The sequence below is a fragment of the Bubalus kerabau genome, chromosome 5 (genome assembly GCF_029407905.1).
Source record: "Bubalus kerabau isolate K-KA32 ecotype Philippines breed swamp buffalo chromosome 5, PCC_UOA_SB_1v2, whole genome shotgun sequence".
In the NCBI taxonomy this organism is placed as follows: domain Eukaryota; kingdom Metazoa; phylum Chordata; class Mammalia; order Artiodactyla; family Bovidae; genus Bubalus; species Bubalus kerabau.
Window position 1 is genome coordinate 57,750,327 of NC_073628.1, and position 27,883 is coordinate 57,778,209.

The 27,883-nt window shown below is 42.7% G+C and overlaps 1 protein-coding gene across 2 annotated transcripts; it reads left to right on the forward strand.

Moving 5' to 3' along the window:
- The first annotated feature begins 1,128 nt into the window (after nucleotides 1–1,128).
- Nucleotides 1,129–27,883, forward strand: RHEX (regulator of hemoglobinization and erythroid cell expansion). Of its 2 annotated transcripts, none has more exons than XM_055583545.1 (7): nucleotides 1,129–1,224; nucleotides 3,570–3,660; nucleotides 22,607–22,800; nucleotides 23,022–23,122; nucleotides 24,433–24,576; nucleotides 25,840–25,904; nucleotides 26,367–27,883. In XM_055583545.1, exons 3-7 carry the CDS (start codon nucleotides 22,790–22,792, stop codon nucleotides 26,565–26,567), a joined length of 522 nt encoding a protein of 173 aa, XP_055439520.1. In that variant the 5' UTR covers nucleotides 1,129–1,224; nucleotides 3,570–3,660; nucleotides 22,607–22,789; the 3' UTR covers nucleotides 26,568–27,883. The 2 variants fall into 2 exon arrangements, with proteins under 2 accessions (XP_055439520.1, XP_055439521.1); XM_055583546.1 differs by having other exon boundaries at nucleotides 22,607–22,730.

Below are 27,883 nucleotides of genomic sequence, written 5' to 3' on the forward strand. Positions count from 1 at the left end.
GTGTGGGGTTGATCCCTGGGTTGGGAAGAGCCTCTGGAGGAGGAAACGGCAGCCCACTCTAGTGTTCTTGCCTGGAGAATCCCCTGGACAGAGGAGCCTGGTAGGCTACAGTCCCTGGGGTCACAAAGAATCGGATACAACTGAGCCTGATGAGCTGTTTACCGGAGAAAAGAGCATCTGTTAAATACTTTGCCTACGTATTTGTATTAACTTTAAAAAACCTTATGAAATTTAAAAAATTAAACATTTATTATTAACCTGTGAAAAAACTGAGAGAGGTTAGGTTACTTTTCCCAAGTCACTCAGCTATCGGGTAACTGAGCCAGTTTTCAAATCTGAATATATCTGATTCAGGAGCTCTTATTCCACACTGGTTATCTTGTCCAGAGCAGGGAGGCGACATCACAGAGGCCTGCAAAGTTCTGCTTTCTTTGTTTTACATCAGGGTCATTTTATCCTCCTCCTGTTCTCCAGTCCTCAGTTTAGTCTCAGAGGGTTAGCCTGAGACCCCACACCCAAAGCCTGCTGTCAACCTTCCTTCCCTTGCTGGCACTGTCTGTCTTGCAAACTGCCCCAGCCGTCTCAGGTTGGCCCCGTTCAGCGTTTAACGGCAAAGCACTTAAAATCATCCTTATCAGTTGCCTACATCCCATACACACACTCTTAAATAAGCTATGGCCACGGCATACACAGTTTCGGAGGTGAAGCAAGCGGGAAGGGACCTTTGCCGATTTGTAGAGACCCACTTCTTCATTTCATAAAGGAAGAACATGAGCTTGCTGGTGGGAAAGTGATTCGTCCGAGTTCATGCAAGCAAATGAGTGCCAGAGCTGGGCCTTGAACCCAGGCCTCCTGCCTCCTCCCGCAGTGCCCTTTCCACTCCACCAGGCTACGCGTGTACTCGTGGTATTTAAATTTGTGTTCACACGGAGGGAAAGAGACTACTACTCTCCACAGACATAAACTGCACGGAGCAGAAGGGCAGAGCCCTGCCAAGAGAGATAGGAGGTGTTATCTGTTGCTTCACCCCGCTTTTCTCAACCGAGCTAGATCATTATCTTTGAGTAGCATGCCCCCGCCCCGTTGGAAATGATGAAACATTGGTGACTGACCTCCAGTGGCTGATAAGCTTCCGGGTGGGGCTGGGGGGTGGTGAGGGAGATGTTTCCATCAGGACACCGCTGAAACACAGGCTGGGCCCAGACCTTTCTCATGGTCCTGGGGGTAAGTATTATCTGGGCAGTAGGATTTAAAATTAGTTTAAGGGGTGTGTGTCTGTTTGTGAATATAAATGTACTCAAATTTCAGAGCGGATTCTTTGTTTACGTGCTAGGATGCCAGGGTGTGGAATTCAGTTGCCATCCTCTTGGAGTGAGCTTAAGATTTGGCACTGTGCACTTCACAGACCTCAGTGTCTCTCTCTTTTTGACTGCACCTAGAGGCGTGTGGGATCTTAGTTCCCCAAGCAGGGATTGAACCTGTGCATTGGGAGCGTGGAGTCTTCACCGCTGGATCGCCCGGGAAGTCCCTGGACGTTACTTAGCCTCTTGCTCCTGAGACCTGAGAGCTGTTGGCAATAGCAGCATCAGCCTTCAGGGCTCCAGCTGGAAGGTGACTGTGGAGGCAGACAGAACCAGATCCAAAGAACTTTGCAGAATGTTTATAAGCCTCAATTTCCTCATCTACAAAATGGGTATAAAACCAGCCATGGTACAGTATTGCTATGAGGATCACACACAATGGACATTTAGCGCCCAGTCCGGTGCTCCAGCAATAGTAGCTATAAATTAATGACTCTTTTCAAGTCATCTGTGAACCAGATCACAGAGAATACCCCGCTACTGAGTTTTTCCCTTAAGACTCATTCTGAGCTACAAAGAACAGGGAGGTTTTGTGGGAAACAAACCAGTCTGGCAGTTTAAAAATGTAATGAATGAGAATGAGAAAATGTATGCTGTCAAAGAAAAAAGCCATGCAAACATCCAGACCAGGAAAAGCCATGCAAACATCCAGGCAAGGAAAAGCCAGCAACAATGACAGCAAAATACAATAGTTGACCCTTACATAGAGCTTCCTATGTCCTAGGAACTGCTTTAAGAGCATCATGTAGATTAATTCATTCAATCTTCACAACAGCTCTGAAAATACAGGTGCTATTCATAGTTTCTCTTTACGGTTGAGAAAACTGAGGCACAAAGGTGTTGAGTGATTTGACTGAAGTTGGTGACAGAAAGCTCTTCTGGAGAACTTCAGCACAGAAGAGTGTTTTTAGAGCAGGCCTCTCGCCATCGTCTCTGCAGCCCGGGGAGCTCAGGAGCGTAGACTAGGCACTCAAGGAAGATGTGGTAATTGGGATCCTGCTCTTGTTCCTTGTATGGGCCTTGTTGTGTGGGCTTCGACAACCGTACCCAGTACGACGCCTTGAGTAGGGTCAGCTGCATGATCGGCAGAGCCCAGTGCAAATAAACATCTGGGGTCCCTTTTTTAAAAATTATTAAGAATTTAAAGATGGCAACAGCAGAGCTCTAGGCCCATCATGGGGCCCTTCTGAGCATGAGGTCCTACTGAACCGAATAGGAGGTAAGCCCGTGGCCCTGAGACCCAGCAGTGAGGCAGGAACAGGGCTGGAAGCTTCCATGGTCTCACTTATCCCTCTTGACAAATCCTGTGAGAGAGGCCTTTGGCTTTCTGATTAATGGAGGAGGGCAATTAGGCTCAGGGACATTAAGTGCCCCACTCCCCACCAAGCTTAAACAGTATTTATTAATGGAAACAGATTGAATTGCAATGTGTACAGAATGTTATTAATACAAAGTGCTTTTCCCCATACATCGCATCTAAAATTTAGAGTCTAAATATTGTGCCAGAAATCTTGGAGCTAAGTATGGACTAGACCTGGTTCCAGCCACTAAAGCGCTCACAAACTGAGCATACCCTGTAGAAGGTGTTCAGTTTCTTTAAAATCTAGTTGGTCCATTCTATAAAATTTTGTTGGCTGGCCCCTCCAATTTACCTGGAGCTTTGCAGAACTAACAAAATGACTTCTGAATACTGCTTAAGTTACTTGCAATTGTCTTGCTAAATTAGTCTTGGCTCTAAGTTGCAATCATCTCAAGTCAGTCAGTTCAGTTCAGTTCAGTCGCCTCTTCAGTCATGTCTGACTCTTTGCGACCCCATGAATCGCAGCACTCCAGGCCTCCCTGTCCATCATCTCAAGTAATTGTTTGTAAAAAGGCTTTCCATCAAATTATTAATCAGAAATTTAGGATGATTTGTTTTCTTCCTAAAAATTGGAAGTGCCTGCACCTATAAAGCCACGTGACTGGAGATGTGGCTTAGCTGATTGAGACTCATAGTTGCTATGTCTTGTGAATTTGAGTCTTATCATCTATGTCACTTTAAGGGACTTCTAAAACAATGAAATGTCAGAACTAAATCTGTTTAACTCATCCCCTTTAGTTTCTAGACAGGGAAACCGAGGCTCAGAGAGAGGAAGCAAGGTGTCCAAGGTAGCTGAGTCTAGAAAGTTGAGCTACAATGTTGACCTGGTTTTTCATTTCATATTCCAGATGTGTCCCAGCTGCCTAGGGCGGGGTCCCTACCATGGTGACCAGAGCTGAAGCAAATCTAGGGACGATTCCTCTGATACGCAGGACAGAGGTAACACCCTAACTGTTGTCGTCTTCTCCGTGGGGTTTGTCAGGTCCTGTTTCCTCCCTTTCACAGTGCTTTGACCTCTGTTCCCTGGTGCCTGGACATAGGGACATTCGTAGGACCAAGGATCTCCCAGGACCATATAGCTTTGTTAATTGGATTGCTTATACCTCCCACCTGAAAATCATGAGTGAGGGCCCTGTGGAAATGGGTGCATTTATATAGGTAAGACAACTTATAGGGATTGAACCCTCTTTCTGGTCTAAGGATCACCCCCTGGTGTGTACCTCTATATGCCAAGCACTTAAGTGTCTTAAATACTGTGTGTAGTGTGGTGAAGGCTCTGGCCTCAAACAGCCTGGGTTTGAATTCTTTCCCCTCCACAGGCAATTAAAGCCTGGTTCTCTCCTATGCAAAAGGGGGGCGGCCATAGTGTCTACTTCATAACGTTCTTATTTTGAGGGTTAAACAAGATAATTTATTCAAAACGTTTTGAATGATGCTGGCATATAGGAAGCACACAACTTGAGTTAAAATGAAACAAATGACATCCTCATTATCCCCATAAAATTCCGGGACCAGAAGACAGAAAGCAAGTCATAGCTAGGAAGGCCAGAGCCAGGATCCCCAGCCCAGTTCACCTGACCACTGAGTCCCTGTTTCTGACCATTTCCCTGCCCTTGCTTGTGAGGTTGCTGGGCAGCATACCCAGCTTTCCCCCATATCCTCTTATTCCCATGTGGCCAATACACAGTGAACTTTGTTGCAGACAAACAATTCCATTAAAGCTGTCCTCTACAGCCAGAGCTGGCAGATAGCTTTAGCTGGAGGGCTGTGCTCTCCATTCTCCACCCATCCATCCATCTCAGTGGCTCTTCTACGAAGATTCTATTGCATGGGCATCTCTTTTTCTTCTAAAACATTACACTTTATGCACGTCTTCTGACAATTCATCATGCTTCATCACGGCATTTCTTGTGCTTTTTGATTTTTTTTTTACACCTTAATGTCTTGATTTTCCAAGTACAACATGAGCTCTTGGAAGTTCAGATAGCATTCTCCCTTTTCATGGCCAAGGGTATTTCATCCAGGACCACACACGGACCACTCAATAAATATTTGATTCATTGAAATTCAGACATTTATCTTACTGTTCTATTAACATGGTGAGATAGAATTTAGATGTAAATAAGACATTTATGTAGAGAAATTTGGTTTCATGCTAATTTAAGCTACTCAGAATTTCTGGACTTGTTTTTCTACTCTTAAAATTTTTAACCTTTTTTTTCCTGATTGGAAAAAATCATCCATAATAACATTTCAGTACCTAACTTTTAATATTTAGGTATCTTTTCTTCCATTTCCCCATTTTGAAGAAAGTACATTTAAACAGACTCCCCAATTTAATTTCCATAAATATATGTTCATGAGAAAATTTATATTTAATATGCAAAATTATTGTCAATGAATTTTCTGGATTTGATAAACAGAATCATGTGAATTGAGGGGTAGAGGTTATTGCTAAACTAAAAGATATAGTTTTTTTTTTTAATGATCTAGAGTTTTCTTTCTTTAAAAATATTTATTCTTTTATATTCACTTTTTTACAGAATTGTGATCATATTCTATATTGTATACTACATATATACAATAAAGTACAAGCTAAATATAATGTCTTGTAATTTTTCACTGAAGACTCTTTCCCTAGATTAATTTTTTCTAAACATAATTTTGCAAGTCTACACTACTTTTTAAAAATGGTTTGTCTTGAACCCACCTTATTACAATTCCTTTTCAAATTATGTTCCAACCTTGCTAGATTGTTATTATTTTTTCCTAATAATTTTTTGAATAGTTTTGAGGTTTAAAAAATTCTCTAATTTTTATTGGAATTATATTGGACCAATAAATCAATTTCAAAGCAATTTTTTTAGTCTTCCAACTTCCCAATCTGAAACATCAGATGTCTTTCAATTAGTTTAAGTCTTTTAGGTTTCTCAATAAATTTCTAGAATTTTCTATAAAATAACTTTCTTATAATTAAAATTATTCTTAGCTCTATCTGTTGTGATGGTTGATAAGGCTCCTCATTCCCCCTGCCCCCACTTCTATTTCTATTATAGAAAAATAGAAAGAATGGCTGGTAATTTTAGAATATTTGTCATGCCCTTAGGACTTTCCTGAGCAGTCTCATTAATTTCACTAGTTTTTCAATTGATTCTTTTGGGATTCTTAGGTATAAAATCACATCTTTTGCAAATAAGGATAAACTTGACTTTTCCTTGCTCCATTTCTTTTGTGCATAAGTTATTAGCTGAGCCTCCAGCACCAGCCTGTCTGGGCACAAAGCCTCATTAACTCTTCTCATTATCTTGGCCAACTTATTTAACTTCTCTGTGTCTGAGTTCTGTCCTCTGTAAAATGGAAGTAATAATAATAATACCTACCTCCTAGGTAGTTGTGAGAATCAGATGAGTAAACATATGTAAAAATGTCAGCCACAGACAGCCTGCTCAATAAATATTCAATATTATTTTTATAGATTGGAGGAACTTCCAGGAATTAGAATTTCTAGGATTAATTTTTAAAAATGGTTACAGCAGACATCTTTGTTCTCAAATAACGGCTAAAATATTTTACCATTTGGTAAGATGTTGATTGCTGGTATAGAAGGGATATTCTTTATTAGAGTAAGAAGCAATCCTCACATTTGAACTTTAATAAAGAAATGAGGGATAGTTAGGGAGTTTGGGATGAGCAAGTACACAGTGCTATATTTTAAATGGATGAAAAACAGGACCTACTGTGTAGCACAGAGAACTTTGCTTAGCGTTATGTGGCAGCCTGAATGGAAAGGAGTTTGAGAGACAATAGATACATGTATATGTATGACTGAGTACCTTTGCTGGCCACCTGAAACTATCATAATATTGTTAATTGGCTATACTCCAATACAATTTAAAACATTTAATTAAAAAATAGTAATAATGAATGAGTATTCAACTTTATCAAATGTTTTTTGGCATTTTACTGCGATCATAGTTTAAATTTTTTGATTTATCCATGTACTTATAGTATATAAATGGCAGTTCCTTAAATGATCGAGGCTTAGACTTTTGAGTCAGATGAGCTTGAATTAAAAAGACTCTTCCAGTGGGGGCACAAGGCAAATTGTTCACTTCTTGGACAACCTCAGTGTCCTCATCTAGGAAATGGTGATGATGTCTGTTCTTGTAGAGCAAGGAGATAAAAGCCACATGGAAAACACTCAACCTTAGTTTTCATTATTGTAATAATTAATCTCCTGGATATCCCTGGAGTAACTTAAAATTTTTTTAAAATTTTTATTGGAGTATAGTTTGTTTACAATGTTGTGTTAGTTTCAGGTGTACAGCAAAGAGAATCAGTCACACATATTCACATGTGTGCATGCTAAGTCGCTTCAGTCCCGTCCGACTCTTTGTGACCCTATAGACTGTTTCCCACCAGGCTCCTCTGTCCGTGGGAATCTCCAGGCAAGAACACTGGAGTGGGTTTCCATGCCCTTCTCTAAGGAATCGTCCTGACCCAGAGATCAAACCCACATCTCCTGCAGCTTCTGCACTGGCAGATGGTTTCTTTACCACGGTGCCCCATACACACACTGCTGCTGCTGCTGCTGAGTCGTTTCAGTTGTGTCCGACTTTGTGCGACCCCATAGATGGCAGCCCACCAGGCTCCTTGTCCCTGGGGTTCTCCAGGCAAGAACACTGGAGTGGGTTGCCATTTCCTTCTCCAATGCATGAGAGTGAAAAGTGAAAGTGAAGTCGCTCTGTCGTGTCCGACTCCTACCGACCCCATGGACTGCAGCCTTCCAGGCTCCTCCGTCCATGGGATTTTCCAGGCAAGAGTGCTGGAGTGGGGTGCCATTGCCTTCTCGCTACACACACTACTATATATAAAAGAGATAACTAGTAAGAACCTACTGTATAGCACAGGGAACACTTCTCAATACACTGTAATGACTTATATAGGAAAAGAAAACAAAAAAGAGTGTATATGTGTATATGTGTGGGGCTTCCCCAGTGGCTCAGTGTTAGAGAAACTGCCTGCAATGCAGGAACTGCAGGAGATGTGGGTTTAATCCCTGGGTCAGGAAGATCCCCTGGAGGAGGGCAACCCACTCCAGTATTCTTGCCTGGAGAATCCCATGGATGGAGGAACCTGGTGGGTTACAGTCCACAGGGTCACAAAGAGTTGGACATGACTGGGTGACTGAGCACACACCACAAAGCGGCATATGTCTATCCCAATCTCTCAGTTTATCTCTCCCTCCGCTCCCTCTCATAACCATAAGTTGTTTTCTATATCTGTGACTGTTTCTGTTTTGTAAATAAGTTCATTTGTACCATTTTTTTTTAGATTCCACATATAAGCAATATCTCTGTCTGACTTACTTTGTATGATATTTTGTAGTATGATAATTTGTAGGTCCATCCATGTTGCTGCAAATGGCATTGTTTCCTTCTCTTTTATGGCCGAGGGCTTCCCTGGTGGCTCAAAGGATAAAGCATCTGCCCGCAATGCAGGAGACCGTGTTCAATCCCTGGGTGGGGAAGATCCCCTGGAGAAGGACATGGCAACCCCACTCCAGTATTCCTGCCTGGGGAATCCCATGGACGGAGGAGCCTGGTGGGCTATATATATAGTCCATGGGGTCACAGAGAGTCGGACACGACTGAGTGACTTCAATATTCCATTGTATACGTGCACCACGTTTTCTTTATGTGTTCCTCTGTGGACTATCTGCGGACACTTAGGTTGCTTCCATGCTTGGCGATTGTAAATAGTGCTTCAGTGAGCATTAGGGGGTATGTATCTTTTCAAATTATGCTCCTGTCTGGATGTATGCCCAGGAGTGGGAATGCTGGATCACGTGGTAGCTCTATTTTTAGTGTTTTAAGAAACTTGTACACTGTTCTCCATAGTGGTTGTACCAATTTACATTCCCACTAACAGTGTAGGAGGGTTTCCTTTTCTCCACACTTTCCCACCATGTATTGTTTGCAGATTTTTTTGATGATGGCCATTCTGACTTGTGTGAGGTGACAGCTCATTATAGTTTTGATCTGCATTTCTCTTAGAGATGTTGAGCATCTTTTCATGAGCTCTTTGGCCATTTTCACTTTTCACTTTCATGCATTGGAGAAGGAAAAGGCAACCCACTCCAGTGTTCTTGCCAGGAGAATCCCAGGGACAAGGAGCCTGGTGGGCTGCCATCTATGGGGTCGCACAGTCGGATACGACTGAAGCGACTTAGCAGCAGCAGTTGGCCATCTGGATGCCTTCTCTGGAGAAATGTCTATTTAGAACTTGTGCTCACTTTTTATATTGAGGTTGTTTTTTTGGTATTGAGTTGCATGAGTTGTTTGTGTATTTTTGGAGATATATCTGTTGTGGGTCACTTCATTTGCAAACATTTTCTCCCATTCTGAGGGTTGGTTTCTCATTTTATGATTTCCTTTGCTGTGCAAAAGCTAAGTTTGACTAGGTCCCACTTGTTTATTTTTGTTTTTATTTTCATATGCCTGTGTTTTTCTCTAAAAGTTTTATAGTATCAGAACTTACAATTAGGTTTTTAATTCATTTTGAGTTTATTTTTGGGTATGTTGTTAGGAAGTGTTCTAATTTCATTCTTTTACATGTAGCTGTCCAGTTTTCCCAGCACCGCTTATTGAAGAGACTGTCTTTTTTCATCATATACTCTTATCTCCTCCATCATAGATTAGTTGACCATATGTGTGTGGGTTTATCTCTGCATTTCCTATCCTGTTCCATTGATCTTTATGTCTGTTTTTGTGACAGTACCATACTGTCCTGATTACTGTGAAAGTCGCTCAGTCCTGTCCGACTCTTTGCGACCCCACGGACTATACAGCCCATGGAATTCTCTAGGCTAGAATATTGGAATGGGTAGCCTTTCTCTTCTCTAGGGGATCTTCCCAACCTAGGGATCAAACCCAGGTCTCCTGCATTGCATGCAGATTCTTTACCAGCTGAGCCACCAGGGAAGCCTAAGAATACTGAAGTGGGTAGCCTATCCCTTCTCCAGCAGATCTTCCCGAACCAGGAATCAAACTGGGGTCTCCTGCATGGCAGGCAGATTGTTTACCAACTGAACTATCAGAGAAGCCCCCTGATTACTGTAGATTTGTAGTAGAATCTGAAGTTAGGGAGCCTGATTTCCCTGTAGTAACATTTTTAAAAATAATTTAATTAATTTATTTTGATTGGAGGCTAACTACTTTACAATATTGTAGTGTTTTTTGCCATACATTGACATGACTCAGCCATGGGTGAACACGTGTCCCCCATCCTGAACTCCCCTCTCACTTCCCTCCCCATCCCATCCCTCAGGGTTCTCCCAGTGCATTGGTTTTGAGTGCCCTGTTTCATGCATCAAACTTGGACTGGTGATATATTTCACATATGGTAATATACATGTTTCAATGCTTTTCTCTCAAATCATCCCACCCTTGCCTTCTCCCACAGAGTCCTAAAGTCTGTTCTTTATATCTGTGTCTCTTTTGCTGTCTCGCATATAGGGTCATCTTTACCATCTTTCTAAATTCCATATGTACTGTATTGGTGTTTTTATTTCTGGCTTACTTCACTCTGTATAATAGGCTCCACTTTCATCCACCTCATTAGAACTGATTCAAATGCATTCTTTTTGATCACTGAGTAATATTCCATTGTATGTGTACCACAGCTTTCTTATCCATTCATCTGCTGATGGACATCTAGGTTGTTTCCATGTCCTGGCTATTGTAAACAGTGCTGCAATGAACATTGGGGTACACGTGTCTCTTTCCCTTCTGGTTTCCTCAGTGTGTATACCCAGCAGTGGGATTGCTGGGTCATATGGCAGTTCTATTTCCAGTTTTTTAATGAATCTCCACACTGTTCTCTACAGTGGCTGTACTAGTTTGCATTCCCACCAACAGTGTAAGAGGGTTCCCTTTTCTCCACACTCTCTCTGCATTTATTGTTTGTAGACTTTTTGATAGCAGCAAGTCTGACCTGCATGAGATGGTACCTCATTGTGGTTTTAATTTGCATTTCTCTGATAATGAGTGATATTGAGCATCTTTTCATGTGTTTGTTAGCCATCTGTATGTCTTCTTTGGAGAAACGTCTGTTTAGTTCTTTGGCCCATTTTTTTTACTGGGTCATTTATTTTTCTGGAATTGAGCTGTATGAGCTGCTTGTATATTTTTGAGATTAATTCTTTGTCAGTCACTTTGTTTGCTATTATTTTCTCCCATTCTGAAGGCTGTCTTTACACCTTGCTTATAGTTTCCTTTGTTGTTCAAAAGCAGGCATAGAAGGAACATACCTCAACATAATAAAAGCCATATATGACAAACCCACAGCAAACATCATCTCCAATGGTGAAAAATGGAAAGTATTTCCCCTAAAGTCAGGAACGAGACAAGGGTGCCCACTCTCACCACGACTATTCAACATAGTTTTGGAAGTTTTAGTCACAGCAATCAGAGAAGAAAAAGAAATAAAAGGAATCCAGGTTGAAAAAGAAGAAGTAAAACTCTCACTGTTTGCAGATAACATGATCCTCTACATAGAAAACCTTAAAGACACCACCAGAAAATTATCAGAGCTAATCAATGAATAAAGTAACAGGATTTAAAATTAATAATGCACAGAAATCCCTTGCATTCCTATACACTAACAATGAGAAAACAGAAAGAAAAATTAAGGAATCAATTCCATTCACCATTGCAATGAAAAGAATAAAATACTTAGGAATAAATTGACCTAAAGAAACAAAAAAACCTATAAACTATACTTAAAGAAACTATAAACTATAAACCATAGTTCAGTTCAGTTCAGTCGCTCAGTCGTGTCTGACTCTTTGCGACCCCATGAATTGCAGCACGCCAGGCCTCCCTGTCCATCACCAACTCCCGGAGTTCACTCAGACTCACGTCCATCAAGTCAGTGATGCCATCCAGCCATCTCATCCTCTGTCATCACCTTCTCCTCCTGCCCCCAATCCCTCCCAGCATCAGAGTCTTTTCCAATGAGTCAACTCTTCGCATGAGGTGGCCAAAGTACTGGAGTTTCAGCTTTAGCATCATTCCTTCCAAAGAAATCCCAGGGCTGATCTCCTTCAGAATGGACTGGTTGGATCTCCTTGCAGTCAAGGGACTCTCAAGAGTCTTCTCCAACACCACAGTTCAAAAACATCAATTCCTTGGTGCTCAGCCTTCTTCACAGTCCAACTCTCACATCCATACATGACCACAGGAAAAACCATAGCCTTGACTATAAACTATAACTAAAGAAAGAAAAGACCTATAAATTATAGGACACTGAAAAGATTTTTTATATAAAACTATAAAACACTAATGAAAGAAATCAAAGAGAACACAAATAGATGGAGAAATATATCATGTTCATGGATTGAAAGAATCAACGTAGTGAAAATGAGTATACTACCCAAAGCAATCTATAGATTCAATCTACCAATGGTATTTTTCACAGAACTAGAACAAATAATTTAAAAATTTGTATGGAAATACAAAAACCCTGAATAGTCAAAGCAATCTTGAGAAAGAAGAATGGAACTGGAGGAAACAAGCTGCCTGACTTCAGGCTCCACTACAAAGCCACAGTCATCATACAATATGGTACTGGCACAAAGACAGAAACATAGATCAGTGGAACAAAATAGAAAGCCCAGAGATAAATCCACACACCTATGGACAGTTTATCTTTGACAAAGGAGGCAAGAATAAATATACAAAGGAGAGAAGACAATCTTTTTAACAAGGATGCTGGGACAACTGGTCCACCACTTGTAAAAGAATGAAACTGGAACACTTTCTAACACCATACACAAAAATAAACTCAAAATTGATTAAAGATTTAAATGTAAGACCAGAAACTATAAAACTCCTAGAGGAAAACATATGCAAAGCACTCTCTGACATAAATCACAGCAGGATCCTCTATGACCCACCTCCCAGAGTAATGGAAATAAAAGCAAAAATAAACAAATGGGACCTAATTAATCTAAAAAGCTTTTGCACAACGAAGGAAACTATAAGCAAGGTGGAGTAACTTTTGATATAATCATGCATTTACCTCTGTATTCATAAATGAGATGATCCTGGAGAGCTTTCCATTTTTTTCTGTGCCCTATGTTCCTTAAAATTTCAAAAATTCATTTGTAACACTATCTGGATGCAGATTTTGAGTAGATAGTTTTTATACTGCTTTTAATTTCAAATAGTAATAGCTGTCATTTATTGGTTGCTTATTACTATGTGATAAAAGCTAGAATAACTTACATACCTCATCTTACTTCATCTGCAGAAGTGGGTATCATTTATGTTCATCTAATCAAACCCTGAGAATTAGTGGTTATTGATTTTATCTTACAAGTAAGAAAGCAGAGACTTTGAGAGGTTAAATAATTAGACCCAACTCATGCAGAGGATGAGCTGGGACGTAAAGCCAGACTGTCTGACTCCAAGTTCTCTGCCTTTAGCTGCTCAAGAGGTACCAAACTCGGATCCCAAGCTTCTTTCTTGTTATTTTGCTTTGCTTTTAGTCTGTTTAAGTTTTCTGTGCCTTATGGAGTCCATTTCACTAATCTATATTTTTCTAGGAAATTGATAATTTTATTGATATTTCACACACACACAAAATTTTTTTTTCAGGAATTTCACAATTTTGGGCTTCCTCTGTTTATGTGGTTATTATAGCTATTATTAGTTTGGTTTATTTATGTTTCATCCTTTTCTTGATATTCGGAACTGCACATTCAATTAGAGGACAAAAGTCTAGTAGAGTGAAGGAGACTGAATGATATAAAATAGAAATATATATTTTTTCTTTCAAAATATTCCATTTCCATCCAACTACACTTTCCTTTCCCCTACTGTAATTCCATCTTTAAAGAACAGAATGTTAAGGGCTAGAAAGAGCCTTAGGAGTACTACAAGTGCTGGGCCTAGAAAGGATTTCTACCTGTCCCAGGTCACACAGGTAGCAAGTGACTGAGCCAGGAGGAGGAGCCTGGCTCTTATCTCCCTGTCTTGTTATCTTAGAGCTCAAATTCTTCATTTTAAAGGCAATAAATTAATGAAAATTTCCAAAAAATCTTTTTATAAACACTTTATAAAAAAAATCTTTAAAGCTACTTATTTTTTTGCCGAAGAATTGATGCTTTGAACTGTGGTGTTGGAGAAGACTCTTGAGAGTCCCTTGGACTGCAAGGAGATCCAACCAGTCCATTCTAAAGGAGATCAGCCCTGGGTGTTCTTTGGAAGGAATGATGCTAAAGCTGAAACTCCAGTACTTTGGCCACCTCATGCGAAAAGCTGACTCATTGGAAAAGACTCTGATGCTGGGAGGGATTGGGGGCAGGAGAAGAAGGGGACGACAGAGGATGAGATGGCTGGATGGCATCACCAACTTGATGGACGTGAGTCTGAGTGAACTCCGGGAGTTGGTGATGGACAGGGAGGCCTGGCGTGCTGCAGTTCATGGGGTTGCAAAGAGTCAGACACGACTGAGTGACTGAACTGAACTGAACTGAACTGAGGTCCTTATTGCTTATCCATTTTAAACATAAAAGCTACTTAATTTTAAAAGATTGATCAAGTCTGCATAGCAATATTGATTATGATTACTTTAATTCACATAATGTTTACATAAATCATCGTCTGCTGTGTTCTTTCTGAATATATCTATCCAAAGAAAGCATGGCATCAGACAGGAAAAGGTGCGTTTTTATTATTTTACCTCTTTTGTTACGCTGTACCTTTTAGAAAGGCCATGAGAGAGCTCCTTTAGCAGGAGGGGGGAAATAAGAAAATGGAATCCAGCCTCAGGGTTTCCACCAGGTTCGAAGAAAACAGAAGAAATGCTCTCAGCCCTCTGCTGACCTGTGGTTTGCAGGCAGTTGGCAGGACACTGCATTGACGTGGGGCTGGGTAGCCAAACCTGAAAGAGGGCAGGACTGTCACATCTTGATGATGGAACGAGGCATACCAAACTCTCACATGGTCCGGGCATTTTTTTCACAACTTAATTACTTTAAATTGCTCATTTCCCGGTTGTTTGGGGTGTGTACACAAACGAGCAGATGTTTCTGCAGACTGTCTGATCAGCAATCTGCAATTAGCCCCCAAGGAACAACCTGCTCATTGTGGTTAGGGGCCATTAGCCACTTAAATAATGGCATCTGTCATCATTTTCAAACCTCATCCTGCCAAGATTTTATCTTCAAACTGTACTCAAAACCGAATGTCTAAGTTTCCAAAAATACCCAGACCGAATTTTTATAGCTCCACTCTAGTCACCATCTTGGTGCAGTGTTTTAGGGTTGAATAATACCTGGTAACTATTGAGAGCTTTCCACATGCCTGCCACTGTATTTAGGTCTCTATAAACATAACTCCCCAAGCCCTCACAAGAACTCTGTGAGGTATATACTATCCTTAACCCCATTTAACAGGTACAGAAACTAAGACACTGAGAAGTTCAATAATTCACACCTAGAAGGGAACAGAACTTGGATCCGTGTTGCCTTTTATCATATATATTGAAGACACAGGTACAGTGTGTCATTTAGCGAGTAAGATGCTCATAATATATTAAAATGAAAGGAGGAAGTATAGGCAATTCTGTTTTGAATAAAAAGACCAAATAAGATAATGTTTTTAACATAATGTAACATTTATCTAATGCAGTGATTCTCAACTGGGGGCAAACGTGACTGCCTCAGGGAGACATTTGGAAATGTGAGGGGTCATTTTGGCCTGTTACATCTGTTATCAGTGGTCTCCAGGCAGTGCACAAGCAGTTTTAGACAAGGAGCTGTGTGCCTCTGAATGTCCAGAGTAGTAAGAAATACTGGTAAAGTAGAATACTAATCATTTTCAGTGATGCCATAAAACTGAAGGCAAACTCCAATGCCTTCAGGGATCAGTCAGGGACTGAAAAGTACATGACTTTCCTCAGGGCATCCACGTACAAATCTTTAAAGTACATTATCAAATAAAATCATCTAGGTGTCAAATTTGGCCGGTGAGCACCCAGACTGGGGTTTTTTAACGGAGGTTTTTCTGATCTGGAAACAAGTTTATGATCTATTAAGCAAAGCAGAAAAGTAACTACTCAGTATGGTGCCTTGTTTCAAAAAGATTGTGTATACAAATATTTCCATACACATACAAAGTGCATATATTTATGAAAATACAAAGATAATTTTATGGAATGAAATTTGGGTTCATTTTATGAAATGCTTTGCTTATTTGCACTTCTAATTTTTTTAATTACAAATGCTTCTTAGTTGTTTGATTTTTAATAAATAGAGAAGAGCCTTAAAAAAATGAAAACTTAGAGCATGGTTTCAGAATACAGCCCTAGTGGTATCCCTACCACCCCCTTCAGTGGAAGAAGCGGAATAACTTCTGCGATTAAGGACAAATGAGGCATTTAATATGAAGTCAGCATTCCTAAAGCATAAGAGTGCCTTTTAAAAAGAAACTGTTGATTTCCTGGCACACTGGCTTTGCTTCCAGCCCTTTTCCGTGACTTTCATGCTTTTTTTTGATTCAATAAAGCTCTCCTGGTAACATCAAATGGTTTTTTTTACGTCTGCCCCAGAAATCAGGATTAGTACCAAAACTTCCCTGAGAAGGAGAAGGAAATGGCAACCCACTCCAGTATTCTTTCCAGGAGAATTCCATGGACAGAAGAGCCTGGTGGGCTACAGTCCATGGGGTCACAAAGAGTCAGACACAACTGAGTGACTAACATACTTCCTTGAGAAATTTGCTTGAAAAATCGGTATCTGTAGAAATTTAAGTAGGGCTTATCCAAAATAAGACTAGATCAGGTATTTAAAATATATTGATGCCCTTTCTTCAATCCAGTCAACTAATTTTTCAATATCATTGTTTTTCATGAATAATCGCCTACTCACTTCATCACTCTGGTGTTTTATTTCCAGCCTCCTGGCTCTGCAAATTTTAACCTGTGCATGTAACTTTGGACTGAACTTTCTTTCTAGAGTTAGCTGATCACTGGGGAGTATCGGATTGTCTATCAATCCGTCCTGGGACTTAGGGGAGGGGTTTGTGTTTTGTTGTTCTTCAGTTGCTAAGTCATGTCCAACAGTTTGCGACCCCATGAACACCAGGCTTCCCTGTCCATCACTATCTCCCAGAGTTTGCTCAGATTCATATCCATTAAGTCAGTGATGTCATCCAACCATTTCATCCTCTGTCACCCCCTTATCTTCCTGCCCTCAATCTTTCCCAGAATCAGCGTCTTTTCCAGTGAGTCAGTTCTTCACATCAGGTGGCCAAAGTATTGGAGACTGAGCTTCAGCATCAGTCCTTCCAATGAATATTCAGGACTGATTTCCTTTAGGATGGACTGGTTTGATCTCCTTGCAGGCCAAGGGACTCAAGAGTCTTCTCCAGCACCACAGTTCAAAAACATCAATATTTTGGCACTCAGGTTTCTTTATGGTCCAACTCTCACATTCATACATGACTACTGGAAAAATTGTAGCTTTGACTGTACATACCTTTGTCAGCTAAGTGATGTCTCTGCCTTTTAATACACTGTCTAGGTTTGTTATAGCTATTCTTACAAGGAGCAAGTGTCTTTTAACTTTGTGGTTGCAGTCACCATCTGCATTGATTTTGGAGCTCAAGAAAATTGAAATCTGACACTGTTTCCATATTTTCCCCATCTATTTGCCATGAAGTGATAGGACTGATGTCATGGTCTTTATTTTTTGAATGTTGAGTTTTAAGCCAGCTTTTTCATTCTCCTCTTTCACCTTTATCAAGAGGCTCTTTAGTTCCTCTTCACTTTCTGCCGTTATCTGCATATCTGAGGTTGTTGATATTTTCCCCAGCAATCTTTATTCCAGCTTGTGATTCATCCAGCCCAGCATTTCACATGATGTATTCTGCATATAAGTTAAATAAGCAGGGTGACAATATACTGCCTTGTCCTCCTTTCCCAATTTTGAACTAGTCTATTAATCCATGCCTAGTTCTACCTGTTGCTTCTTGTCCTTAGGTTTCTCAGGAGGCAGGTAATGCAGTCTGGTATTCCCATCTCATTAAGAATATTCCATAGTTTATTGCAATCCACACAGTCAAAGGCTTTAGAATAGCCAATGAATCAGAAGTCGATGATTTTTTTGGAATTCCCTTGCTTTTTCTATGATTCAGCATATGTTGGCAATTTGATCTCTGGTTCCTCTGCCTTTTCTAAAACCAGCTTGAACATCAGGAAGTTCACAGATCACATATTGCTGAAGCCTGGCTTGGAGAATTTTGAGCACTACTTTACTTGCATGTGAGATGAGAGCAATTGTGCGGTAGTTTGAGCATTCTTTGGCATTGCCTTTCTTTGGGATTGGGATGAAAACTGACCTTTTCCAGTCCTGTGGCCACTGCTGAGTTTTCCAAATTTGCTGACATATTGAGTCCAGCACTTTCACAGCATCATCTTTTATGACTTGAAATAGTTCAATCGGAATTCCATCACCTCCACTAGCTTTGTTCTTAGTGATGCTTTCTAAGGCCCACTTGACTTCACATTCCAGGATGTCTGGCTCTAGGTGATTGATCACACCATCGTGATTATCTGGGTCGTGAAGATCTTTTTTGTACAGTTCTTCTGTGTATTCTTGCCACGTCTTCTTAATATCTTCTGCTTCTGTTAGGTCCATACCATTTTTGTCCTTTACTGAGCCCATCTTTGCATGAAATGTTCCCTTGGTATCTCTAATTTTCTTGAAGAGATCTCTAGTCTTTCCCATTCTGTTGTTTTCCTCTCTTTCTTTGCATTGATTGCTGAAGAAGGCTTTCTTATCTCTTCTTGCTATTCTTTGGAACTCTGCATTCAAATAGGTATATATTTCCTTTTCTCCTTTGCTTTTTGCTTCTCTTCTTTTCACAGCTATTTGTAAGGCCTCCTCAGACAGCCATTTTGCTTTCCTGCATTTCTTTTTCTTGGGGATGGTCTTGATCCCTGTCTCCTGTACAATGTCACAAACCTTGGTCCATAGTTCATCGGGCACTCTGTCATTCAGATCTAGTCCCTTAAATCTATTTCTCACTTGGAATTCCATCATCTCCACTATTTTTGTTTGTAGCAATGCTTCCTAAGGCCCACTTGACTTCACACACCAGGATGTCTGGTTCTAGGTAAGTGACAATACCATCCCGGTTATCTGGGTCATTAAACTGTGGAAAATTCTTCAAGAGATGGGAATACCGGATCACCTGACCTGCCTTCTGAGAAATCTGTATGCAGGTCAAGAAGCAACAGTCAGAACTGGACATGGAACAACAGACTGGTTCCAAATTGGGAAAGGATTACATCAAGGCTGTATATTGTCACCCTGCTTATTTAACTTATATGCAGAGTACATTATGAGAAATGTTGGACTGGATGAAGCACAGGCTGGAATCCAGATTACCAGGAGAAATATCAATAACCTCAGATATGCAGATGACACCACCCTTATGGCAGAAAGTGAAGAACTGAAGAGCCTTTTGATGAAAGGGAAAGAGGAGAGTGAAAAAGTTGGCTTAAAGTTCAACATTCAGAAAACTAAGATCATGGCATCTGGTCCCATCACTTCATGAAAAAGAGATGGGGAAACAGTGGAAACAGTGTCAGACTTTATTTTGGGGGGCTCCAAAATCACTGCAGATGGTGACTGCAGCCGTGAAATTAAAAGACGCTTGCTCCTTGAAAGAAAACCTTTGGCCAACCTAGATAGCACATTAAAAGCAGAGACATTACTTTGTCAACAAAGGTCCATCTAGTCAAAGCTATGGTTTTCCCAGTAGCTATGTATGGATGTGAGAGATGGACTATAAAGAAAGTTGAGTGCTGAAGAATTGATGCTTTTTAACTGTGGTGTTGGGGAAGACTATTGAATCCCTTGGACTGCAAGGAGATCCAACCAGTCCATCCTAAAGGAAATCAGTCCTGACTATTCTTTGGAAGGACTGATGCTGAAGCTGAAACTCCAATACTTTGGCCACCTGATGCAAAGAACTGACTCATTGGAAAAGACCCTGATACTGGGAAAATTTGAAGGTGGGAGGAGAAGGGGACGACAGAGAATGAGATGGTTGGATGGCATTACTGACCTAAAGGACATGAGTTTGAGTAAACTCCAGGAGTTGGTGATGGACAGGGAGGCCTGGTGTGCTGTAGTCCATGGGATCACAAAGAATCAGACACAACTGAGTGACTGAAATGAACTGAAGAGATTTTTTGTACAGTTCTGTGTATTCTTGCCACCTTTTCTTAATTTCTTTTGCTTCTGTTAGGTCCTTGCCATTTTTGTCCTTTATTTATCTTTGCATGAAATGGTCCCTTGGTATCTCTAATTTTCTTGAAGAGATCTCTAGTCTTATCCATTCTATTGTTTTTATTTATTTCTTTACATTGTTCACTTAAGAAGGCTTTCTTATGTCTCCTTGCTATGCTCTGGAAATCTGCATTCAGTTGGATGTATCTTTCCCTTTCTCCTTTGCCTTTCACCTCTCTTCTTTTCTCAGCTACTTGTAAGGCCTCCTTGGACAATCACTTTGCTTTCTTGCATTTCTTTTTCTTCGGGATGATTTTGGTCACCACCTCCTGTACAATGTTATGAACCTCTGCCCACAGTTCTTCAGGCACTCTGTCTACCAGATCGAATCCCTTGAATCTATCCATCATCTCCACTATATAATCATAAGGGGTTTGATTTAAGGTTATCCGCAAATAGCCTAGTGGTTTTCCCCACTTTATTCAGTTTGAGCCTGAATTTTACAATAAGGAGCTGATGATCTGAACCACAGTCAGCTCCTGATCTTGTTTTTGCTGAGTGTATAAAGCTTTTCCATCTTCGGCTGCAAAAAACATAATCAATATGATTTTGATACTAACTGTCTGGTGATGGCCATGTGTAAAGGGGGGAGGTAGGTAGTTTCCTGGGGTCCCCTCTCGCTTGGCTTGCCATCTGGATCAGTTTCCACCTCCTGCTCCCAGTGACCCCCTCATGCCATGACGAAAGTGAGTTAATGCAACACTCCTGCAGAAGGAACCACAGGAGACTCCTTCTCCAGAGATGACCTTCTGGTGCTCCTCAGCACCAGGGTGGTGGGTGCTAGGATGAAGTGGGGTGAGGGGAACTCCCCCACTTAGAACGTTCCCACTTTCCATCTTCCTGACCCATCTCACATGCCGAATCTATATGTAATGAAGAACTCATGTCTGGATGCTGAATCCATCTTAATAAATCAAACTAAATAGCATTCTTTAAGAGTGATGATGTTAGGTATACTTTGCTCATTTAACTCGAAAAGTAAAGAGTGGATAGAGTTAGATTCCTTTGGAGGAAGTGTCTAGAATTTATTACATCAGAACTTATTATGTCAGAAAGAGGGGACTAAGCTAAGTATGATGACTAAATTGGGCACGTGTTGCTCGCATTTTTCTCCTTGCTTTGCTTTTGGCGGCTCTGGGTCTTCGCTGCGGCATGTAGGCTTTCTCTGGCTGCAGCGAGCAGGGGCTCCTCTCTGGTTATGTGTGTGGGCTTCTCACCGTGGTGGCTCCTCTTGCGGGAGCAGGGCTCGGTGCGCCGACCTCTCTGGTTGCAGTGTGCGGGCTCAGCGGCGACACGCAGGCCCTGGGCTCTGGGGCTCGGGAGCTGAGGCCCACGGGCTCAGTCGCCCTGTGACACGTGGGCTCTTCTGTGTCTCCTGCACTGGCAGGCGACTTCTTTAACCACCTGACCACCAGGGAAGTCTGCTCCCAACTTTCGACCTCACACAAGAAAGGTTGTTCCCAAATAGTGGCTTGTTGGTTGGTAAAGGATGTAGGGGAGAAGGTAGTTTTTTCTCTCTGGCAGCTTCCAGCTGGCCAACACCCAGCCCTGGCGAGGCGGTGGAGGCAAACCTTGCAGGCTCCCTCCTCAGCTACTGCCTCCTCTCTCTCCAAACTTAGTCCAAGTCGGATGTTGGATAGGCCCACCCAGTGCAGAACTACAGATAGAAGTAAAAAAGTCAGGACTTTCCACACTACTCCTAACACTCGGAAACCCTGATTGAGAAAATAAGCTTTATTGGCAATAAAAGGCTTTTCAACATTTATCGTCTGCAGCAGGACAATGGGCCATCGTGTGGCCCATCTTGTGCTAAGTAAAGATCATTTCAAAAGCTTTGAAACCATCTTGGCTTTGTTTTATAATACACTCCATATTCAGTGCTGTGGTCTTTATTTTTGACACTAAAAAAAAATTTTTTTAATTGAAGTATAGTTGATTTACAAAATCGTGTTAGTTTCTGGAGTACGGCAAAATGATTCAGAATATATATACATATATATATTCTTTTTCATCATGGTTTATTACAGGTTATTAAATATAATTCCCTGTACTATTCAGTAGGACCTTGTTTTTTTTTTTTTTTAATCTGTTTTATATATAGTAGTTTGTATCTGCTAATCCCAAACTCCTAATTTATTTCCTTTCAGCAGTGTGGGTGCGTGTGTGTGTGTGTGTGTGAGACATTGGTATGCTTCACAGAATCTCTCCCAGTGTATTCGCTCCTATGGGATTCCTCTGTGCTTCCAGCAGCAGGCAAGGCTCTGGAGAAGAGACAGAATGTTGGGGGTGTAGGCTTGAATGTAGAGCTCAAACCAGGCTTGACTGTAGGGCCTCAGACATGTCCCTCAGCCCTCTGGGCCTCACGTGGCTCCTTATAAGAGGAGAGTAGTGACATCTAGGTCCTAGGATTGTGTGGATCAGTTTGGAAGGCTGGGCTGCGGGGTGCTCAGCCCTGGGGCTGGCAGCAAGCCAGTGCCTACCGGCTGGCAGACACTAATACTGTTACTGCCTGTTTTGTAGATTCAAAAACTGGAATCTGGGGAGAGGAAAGGAAAGGACTGCCCAGCAGCAGAGACTGCCCAAGAGTTCTGACCCACTGCAGGTCTCCAGGGCCATCCTACCGGGGGTGCTGCGTGGAGACGAGGTACCGGAGAGAGCCCGTGCCCCACTCGCGACCCGCAGCGGCCCTGCCAGGAGCTTGTCATGCTGGCTCAGTGAGTGGTCTGGGGAGAGCCAGCTCGGGTTCCCGAGTCAGTAACATCACTTCCCGTGCACATCACCCTCCCCGGGCCCTGAAGCCTTCCCTTTCAAGAGGAAAGGGACTCAAGCCACAACAGCAGTACCTGCAGGCTGCCCCTGGCTTGGGGCAGGGATGGGTTTGCAGCCGTCTCAGCACCTCCAGAACCTCTCCCCTGATTTCCTTGTTTCCCAACAGGGTCATGGAGGTCTGGCATGGAGTAGTGATCGCGGTAGTGTCGCTGATCCTGCAGGCCTGTCTCCTCGCAGTCATCAATTACCTGCTCAGCAGGCACATGGGTAACTGGCTCAGCGTTCTCTTCCCTCCTGGTCCCCCTCAGGGACCATTCCCAAGCCCACAGCAAGATGAGCCCCCAAATATCACTTGAAATCCTACTTGAGGAATCACTAACCAGGTGACCCCTCACTCCACCAACCTCTAAGTGGGTAATCTGCACTCTGACCCAGCCCATCTGTGCTTGGGAATGATGGCTGAGAGTCCTTTTGCTACCCAGACCTCCTGCCTAGAGACAAACTTCTGTGATGCTCTTGAGGTTGGGCTCACTTAACCTGCTGCCAAGTCGCTTCAGTTGTGTCCGACTCTGTGCGACCCCATGGACTACAGCCTACTAGGCTTCTCCGTCCATGGGGTTCTCCAGGCAAGAACACTGGAGTGGGTTGCCATTTCCTTCTCCAATGCATGAAAGTGGAAAGTGAAAGTGAAGTCACTTAGTCGTGTCTAACTCTTAGCGACCCCATGGACTGCAGCCTACCAGGCTCCTCCATCCATGGGATTTTCTGGGCAACAGTACTGGAGTGGGATGCCATTGCCTTCTCCCCACTTAACCTGAGCATAGTAAATTTCCTTCATCACCGTCAAGGGACCTGTAGAAATGGCCTTGAATTACAAAAGAAAGGAGTATGGTTAGACTAAGATATGAGCTTAAATTTCTGAGCTGATTCGCAGTGAAAAGCAGGACGCTCTGTCTGAGGAAGACATTATAATTAGGGGAAATAAAATAACACTGCTTGGGCTGTGCTAAGACAAGGGATTGAGCAGGATGATGTAAGTCTAAGCTTCTCTCGTCATTCATTCATTTATCCAGTGCAAGAGGAAACAAAATAAAAATTCGTGCAGCTATGGACCTTGCATTCCGTGGGTAATACAACAAACAAACAAGTAAAATGTGTGTCAGGGCACGGTAAGTATAGAGAAAATGATGAAGCAAGGCAGGGAGATATGAACTGGATGGGAGCCAGCATCCCTGAGATGCTGACGTTTGAGTCTAAACCTGAGGGAAGCGAGGAAGTGAGCCACGCCTACAAGGTTGATAGGCTGGGAGATTTGCTCATCATGGCGGAAGCAGAGAGGCCCCGGCTGGATGGAGCTGCGGTGCGGCAGGAAGGGGAAGGGGCGTGAGGCCTTCAGCTTGGACTGTAGCTTTTACTCCAAGTGAGGCGAGGGGCACTGCAGGGTTCTGAGCAGAGGAGGGCTGAGGTTTGAAGAGATCTGTCGGACTAGTGTTCTCTCAGGAGAGCTGTGCTCACAGATACAGGATGTGCACGACCAGGAGAACATTCACTTTTGACTCTTGCCCTGTCCCCGGTAGCCAAGGAAATCGAGCGCATACTGAAAGGGGCCAGGTCCCAGGCCCCCAGCTTTAGTCCAACTCACTGCTGCCCACCTGCTGCCAAGGAGAGGAAGGAGACTCGGGCAGAAAGGAACGTCCTGGTGCCTGAGCCCCGCTACCGGCGTGAGTACAGCTGCGAGGAGAACGTGTTATAACGCTGCTTCTGTTCTGTCTGGACTACCCAGGGAGCCTCCTCGCAGCAGCCCCAGTCTTCCTGCCCAAACCAGGAGCCGGAGGATTCCTCACACCCTCCCCAGTGCAGGCCAAGCCAGGCCCCTGCTTTCAGAAGGCCACCCATCCTGTGCGGTGTGGCAGAGGGCAGTGGGCTTTGTGTAGGTCTTAGTTCAGGCCTGGGGGCTGTCTCTGCTCTTGTCTTTGTGACACTGTGGTGTCTTATCTTCTGCCCGCCATTAGTTAGAGCCCAGATTTCAACCACCTCTGTCTGCTCCCAGCCATGGGATCTGGGCATTTTAATAAACCTGAGTCTTGGTGACGGTTCACATCTATATCTGCCTCAGGCAAGGGGACCAACAGGAACACTACACTCTTGCTGTTTTCCCTCTCTCCCCACTTGAGAGACCCGCCAGGCCACTCTCTTCACACAGTGGAAACTGCCGCTTCCACAGCAAGACATTCACTCACCAGAGACTACCCTTTCCACTGCTTTATCTTTTGGTTGATTTAAGTTTGCTCCATCCTTCTAAATTTTATCTTTTCCGTTAGAGAAATCTGGTTGTCAGGCTTCCTCAGCACCAAGATAAGGCCTCAATGCATGAGGGACGCAGAAGATGCCACTTGCATGAACTCAGGGTTTCAGGGGAAGCAGAGAGGCACTGGCCTCACCATGACCCTTGATTCCAAAGCTTCCCTGAAGCCTGGCTGCAGTCAGAGACGCGGTGGTTGGCAGGGACTTCAGAGATCCTTGTCCAACCCTCTCTGTCACTGGGGACAAGACCAGGGCACAAAGAGGAATGTAATCTGCCTGGAGTTAGTGACAGGCTTAGATTAGAAGCGTGCCTGTGATTTCTGGGGCCAGATCTGTTTGCCTTGGGCCATAGCGGCTCAGCACATCCGGCCTACTCCACTTCCAGCAGACAGTCTTTGTCAAGCACAGGGCAGCCTTGCGGGCTTGGTATTTACTTTTAGATGGAGCTGGAAATACAGCAGGGCCTGGACTCTTGGATCTGTTCCTGGCTGTTTCCAGAGGTTTCCACTTTCTCTGCTTCATTCCTCTGTTCTCTCTGGGGGACACTGATCCCTCTTCCCCACCCCACTGTGAGTTGCTGGCTCTGCCTCTGTCTTTGTCTCACGCTTCCTTCCATCGCCTCTATACTCTCTAAACACCTTCTGGCTTCCTTTAGAAGAACAATTTCTCTTTTTCCCTAGATGACAGTGACACGTCCTCAGATAGCTCTGACAGCTCAAACAGCTCACCTCCCACCACCTCCCAGGTAAGGGACACTCCAGCAGTCTGGGGTCACCTGGGCTACAGAGGCGGGAGCAAGGAAGGAGGGCCACGGAGTCATTATAGCAGCCTTTGGTGAGGGTGGTCGGGTTTTCACTCACAGGCTTGTACCAACAACACAGAGCATCCACACAAGGTGGGTCTGAGTGGGCTCTAACAGTGAAGGTGCTCACAGGAAATCCCCTTCTCCCCATGACCCAGTTACTGGCCAAAGTCCACCCTGAGTCCCGACCTCACTTGGAGAGTCTCCACATTTTTCTTCCTTAAGCCATTCGTTGCCGCAGGCACAAGGAGCAATCTCTCTCATTGCCTTGGCTCTGCTCTCAGACCCGGCTACCTGGGACCCAGGTTCTTTCCCATCTGGCCCAGGGCGGGCCTCTTTGAGTTGAATACTTTCTCCAAACGTGGTAGGAATTTTGACCCAAATTTCTTTGCTTTTCCCCCCAAGGTCACCAAGGATGTCAACTACACACAAGTAGTCTTTGCAGCCCCTGGAGATCGAAGAAATGACTCTGTCCTGGACTATGAGAACATAAAAGAAGCCACAGATTATGTCAATGTCAACCCAAAGAGCCACAAGCCCGATTTCTGGACTTTTGTGAACCCTGCTGTCTCTGAGCCAGTGGAATACACTCAAGTGGTCATGTGAATCCTGGGCTTTTTAATGGGGTGCAGTTCCTTATGAATTCTTGCACTTATTTTATAGCAAAATTACTGTTTTTGTTTTTGTTTTAAGATGAGTCATAGGAGAAAGAAACATTCAGATCAGGAAGAAATTCCAGGTTAAGCATGAACACATTGGAGTATATCAATAGAGAAAGTAATGAAGTCTTTCTCCATAAAAATTTTTTAAAAGATTTTAATCAGCTGTAGTAGAGTTCTGTTTGACAGTCTAATGATTAAATGCCTCTCTGATCTCTTCAATTATTGGGAATAAACAACTTCCTTAAAAATTTTAAATAAATAGCAACCACCAGTTCCTCTTTTCCTCTGGCCTAACCTTGCATGCCGTTCCTTTTTGAGTGTTGGGTTTTGCTGAGTAAGCCTGCTCTGCCCTCAGAACTTTAAATAGTGCACTTGAAAAGCTCACCATTTCACCCTGGAATCTGCTGCTGTTGCTAAGTCGCTTCAGTCGTGTCCGACTCTGTGCGACCCCATAGACGACTGCCCACCAGGCTCCCCCGTCCCTGGGATTCTCAAGGCAGGAACACTGGAGTGGGTTGCCATTTCCTTCTCCAATGCATGAAAGTGAAAAGTGAAAGTGAAGTCGCTCAGTCGTGTCCGACTCTTTGCGACCCCATGGACTGCAGCCGACCAGGCTCCCCAATCCATGGGGATTTTCCAGGCAAGAGTACTGGTGTGGGGTGCCATCGCCTTCTCCACTGAATCTGCTAGTTCCTAGGAATTAAAGATGACAGAGCCATCTTAATGTTATTAAAAAAAAAAAAACTTTCCAAATTCAATCCAATAAAATTTAATACCTATTCTTGGTTTGTGGTTGCTGTTGTTTTTACTTTTACTACCAATTTTGGTAGCAAAAGAACACTTTCTTAACCTAATTAAGTATAGCTTATCTGAAACCAGCTGATGACATGATGTTTAACTGTAAGGCCTTAGACTCAGTTTCACTAAATCATAAACAAAGTGGGAATGTCCCAAAGCCTACCATTTCCTTTACTCTCCAACATAGCTCTAGAATCTCTAATCAGTGCAGTCAGACAGTTAACACAAACGAGGGCTGTACCTATGGGAGAGGAGGATACGTTTGTCATTGTTTGCAATATGCTCGTCCTAGAAAACCTCAAAAAAATTAAGTGTTTTTAAATTAATAACATGCTGTAAGCAGTGACTAGATAAATATACAACTTACTTTTCCCAACAGCTAATTAAGACACAAAATGAAAAAAAAATGCTCACAATAGCTAAGCAAACATCTCAAAACATGGAAACTTTAGAAATACTCCT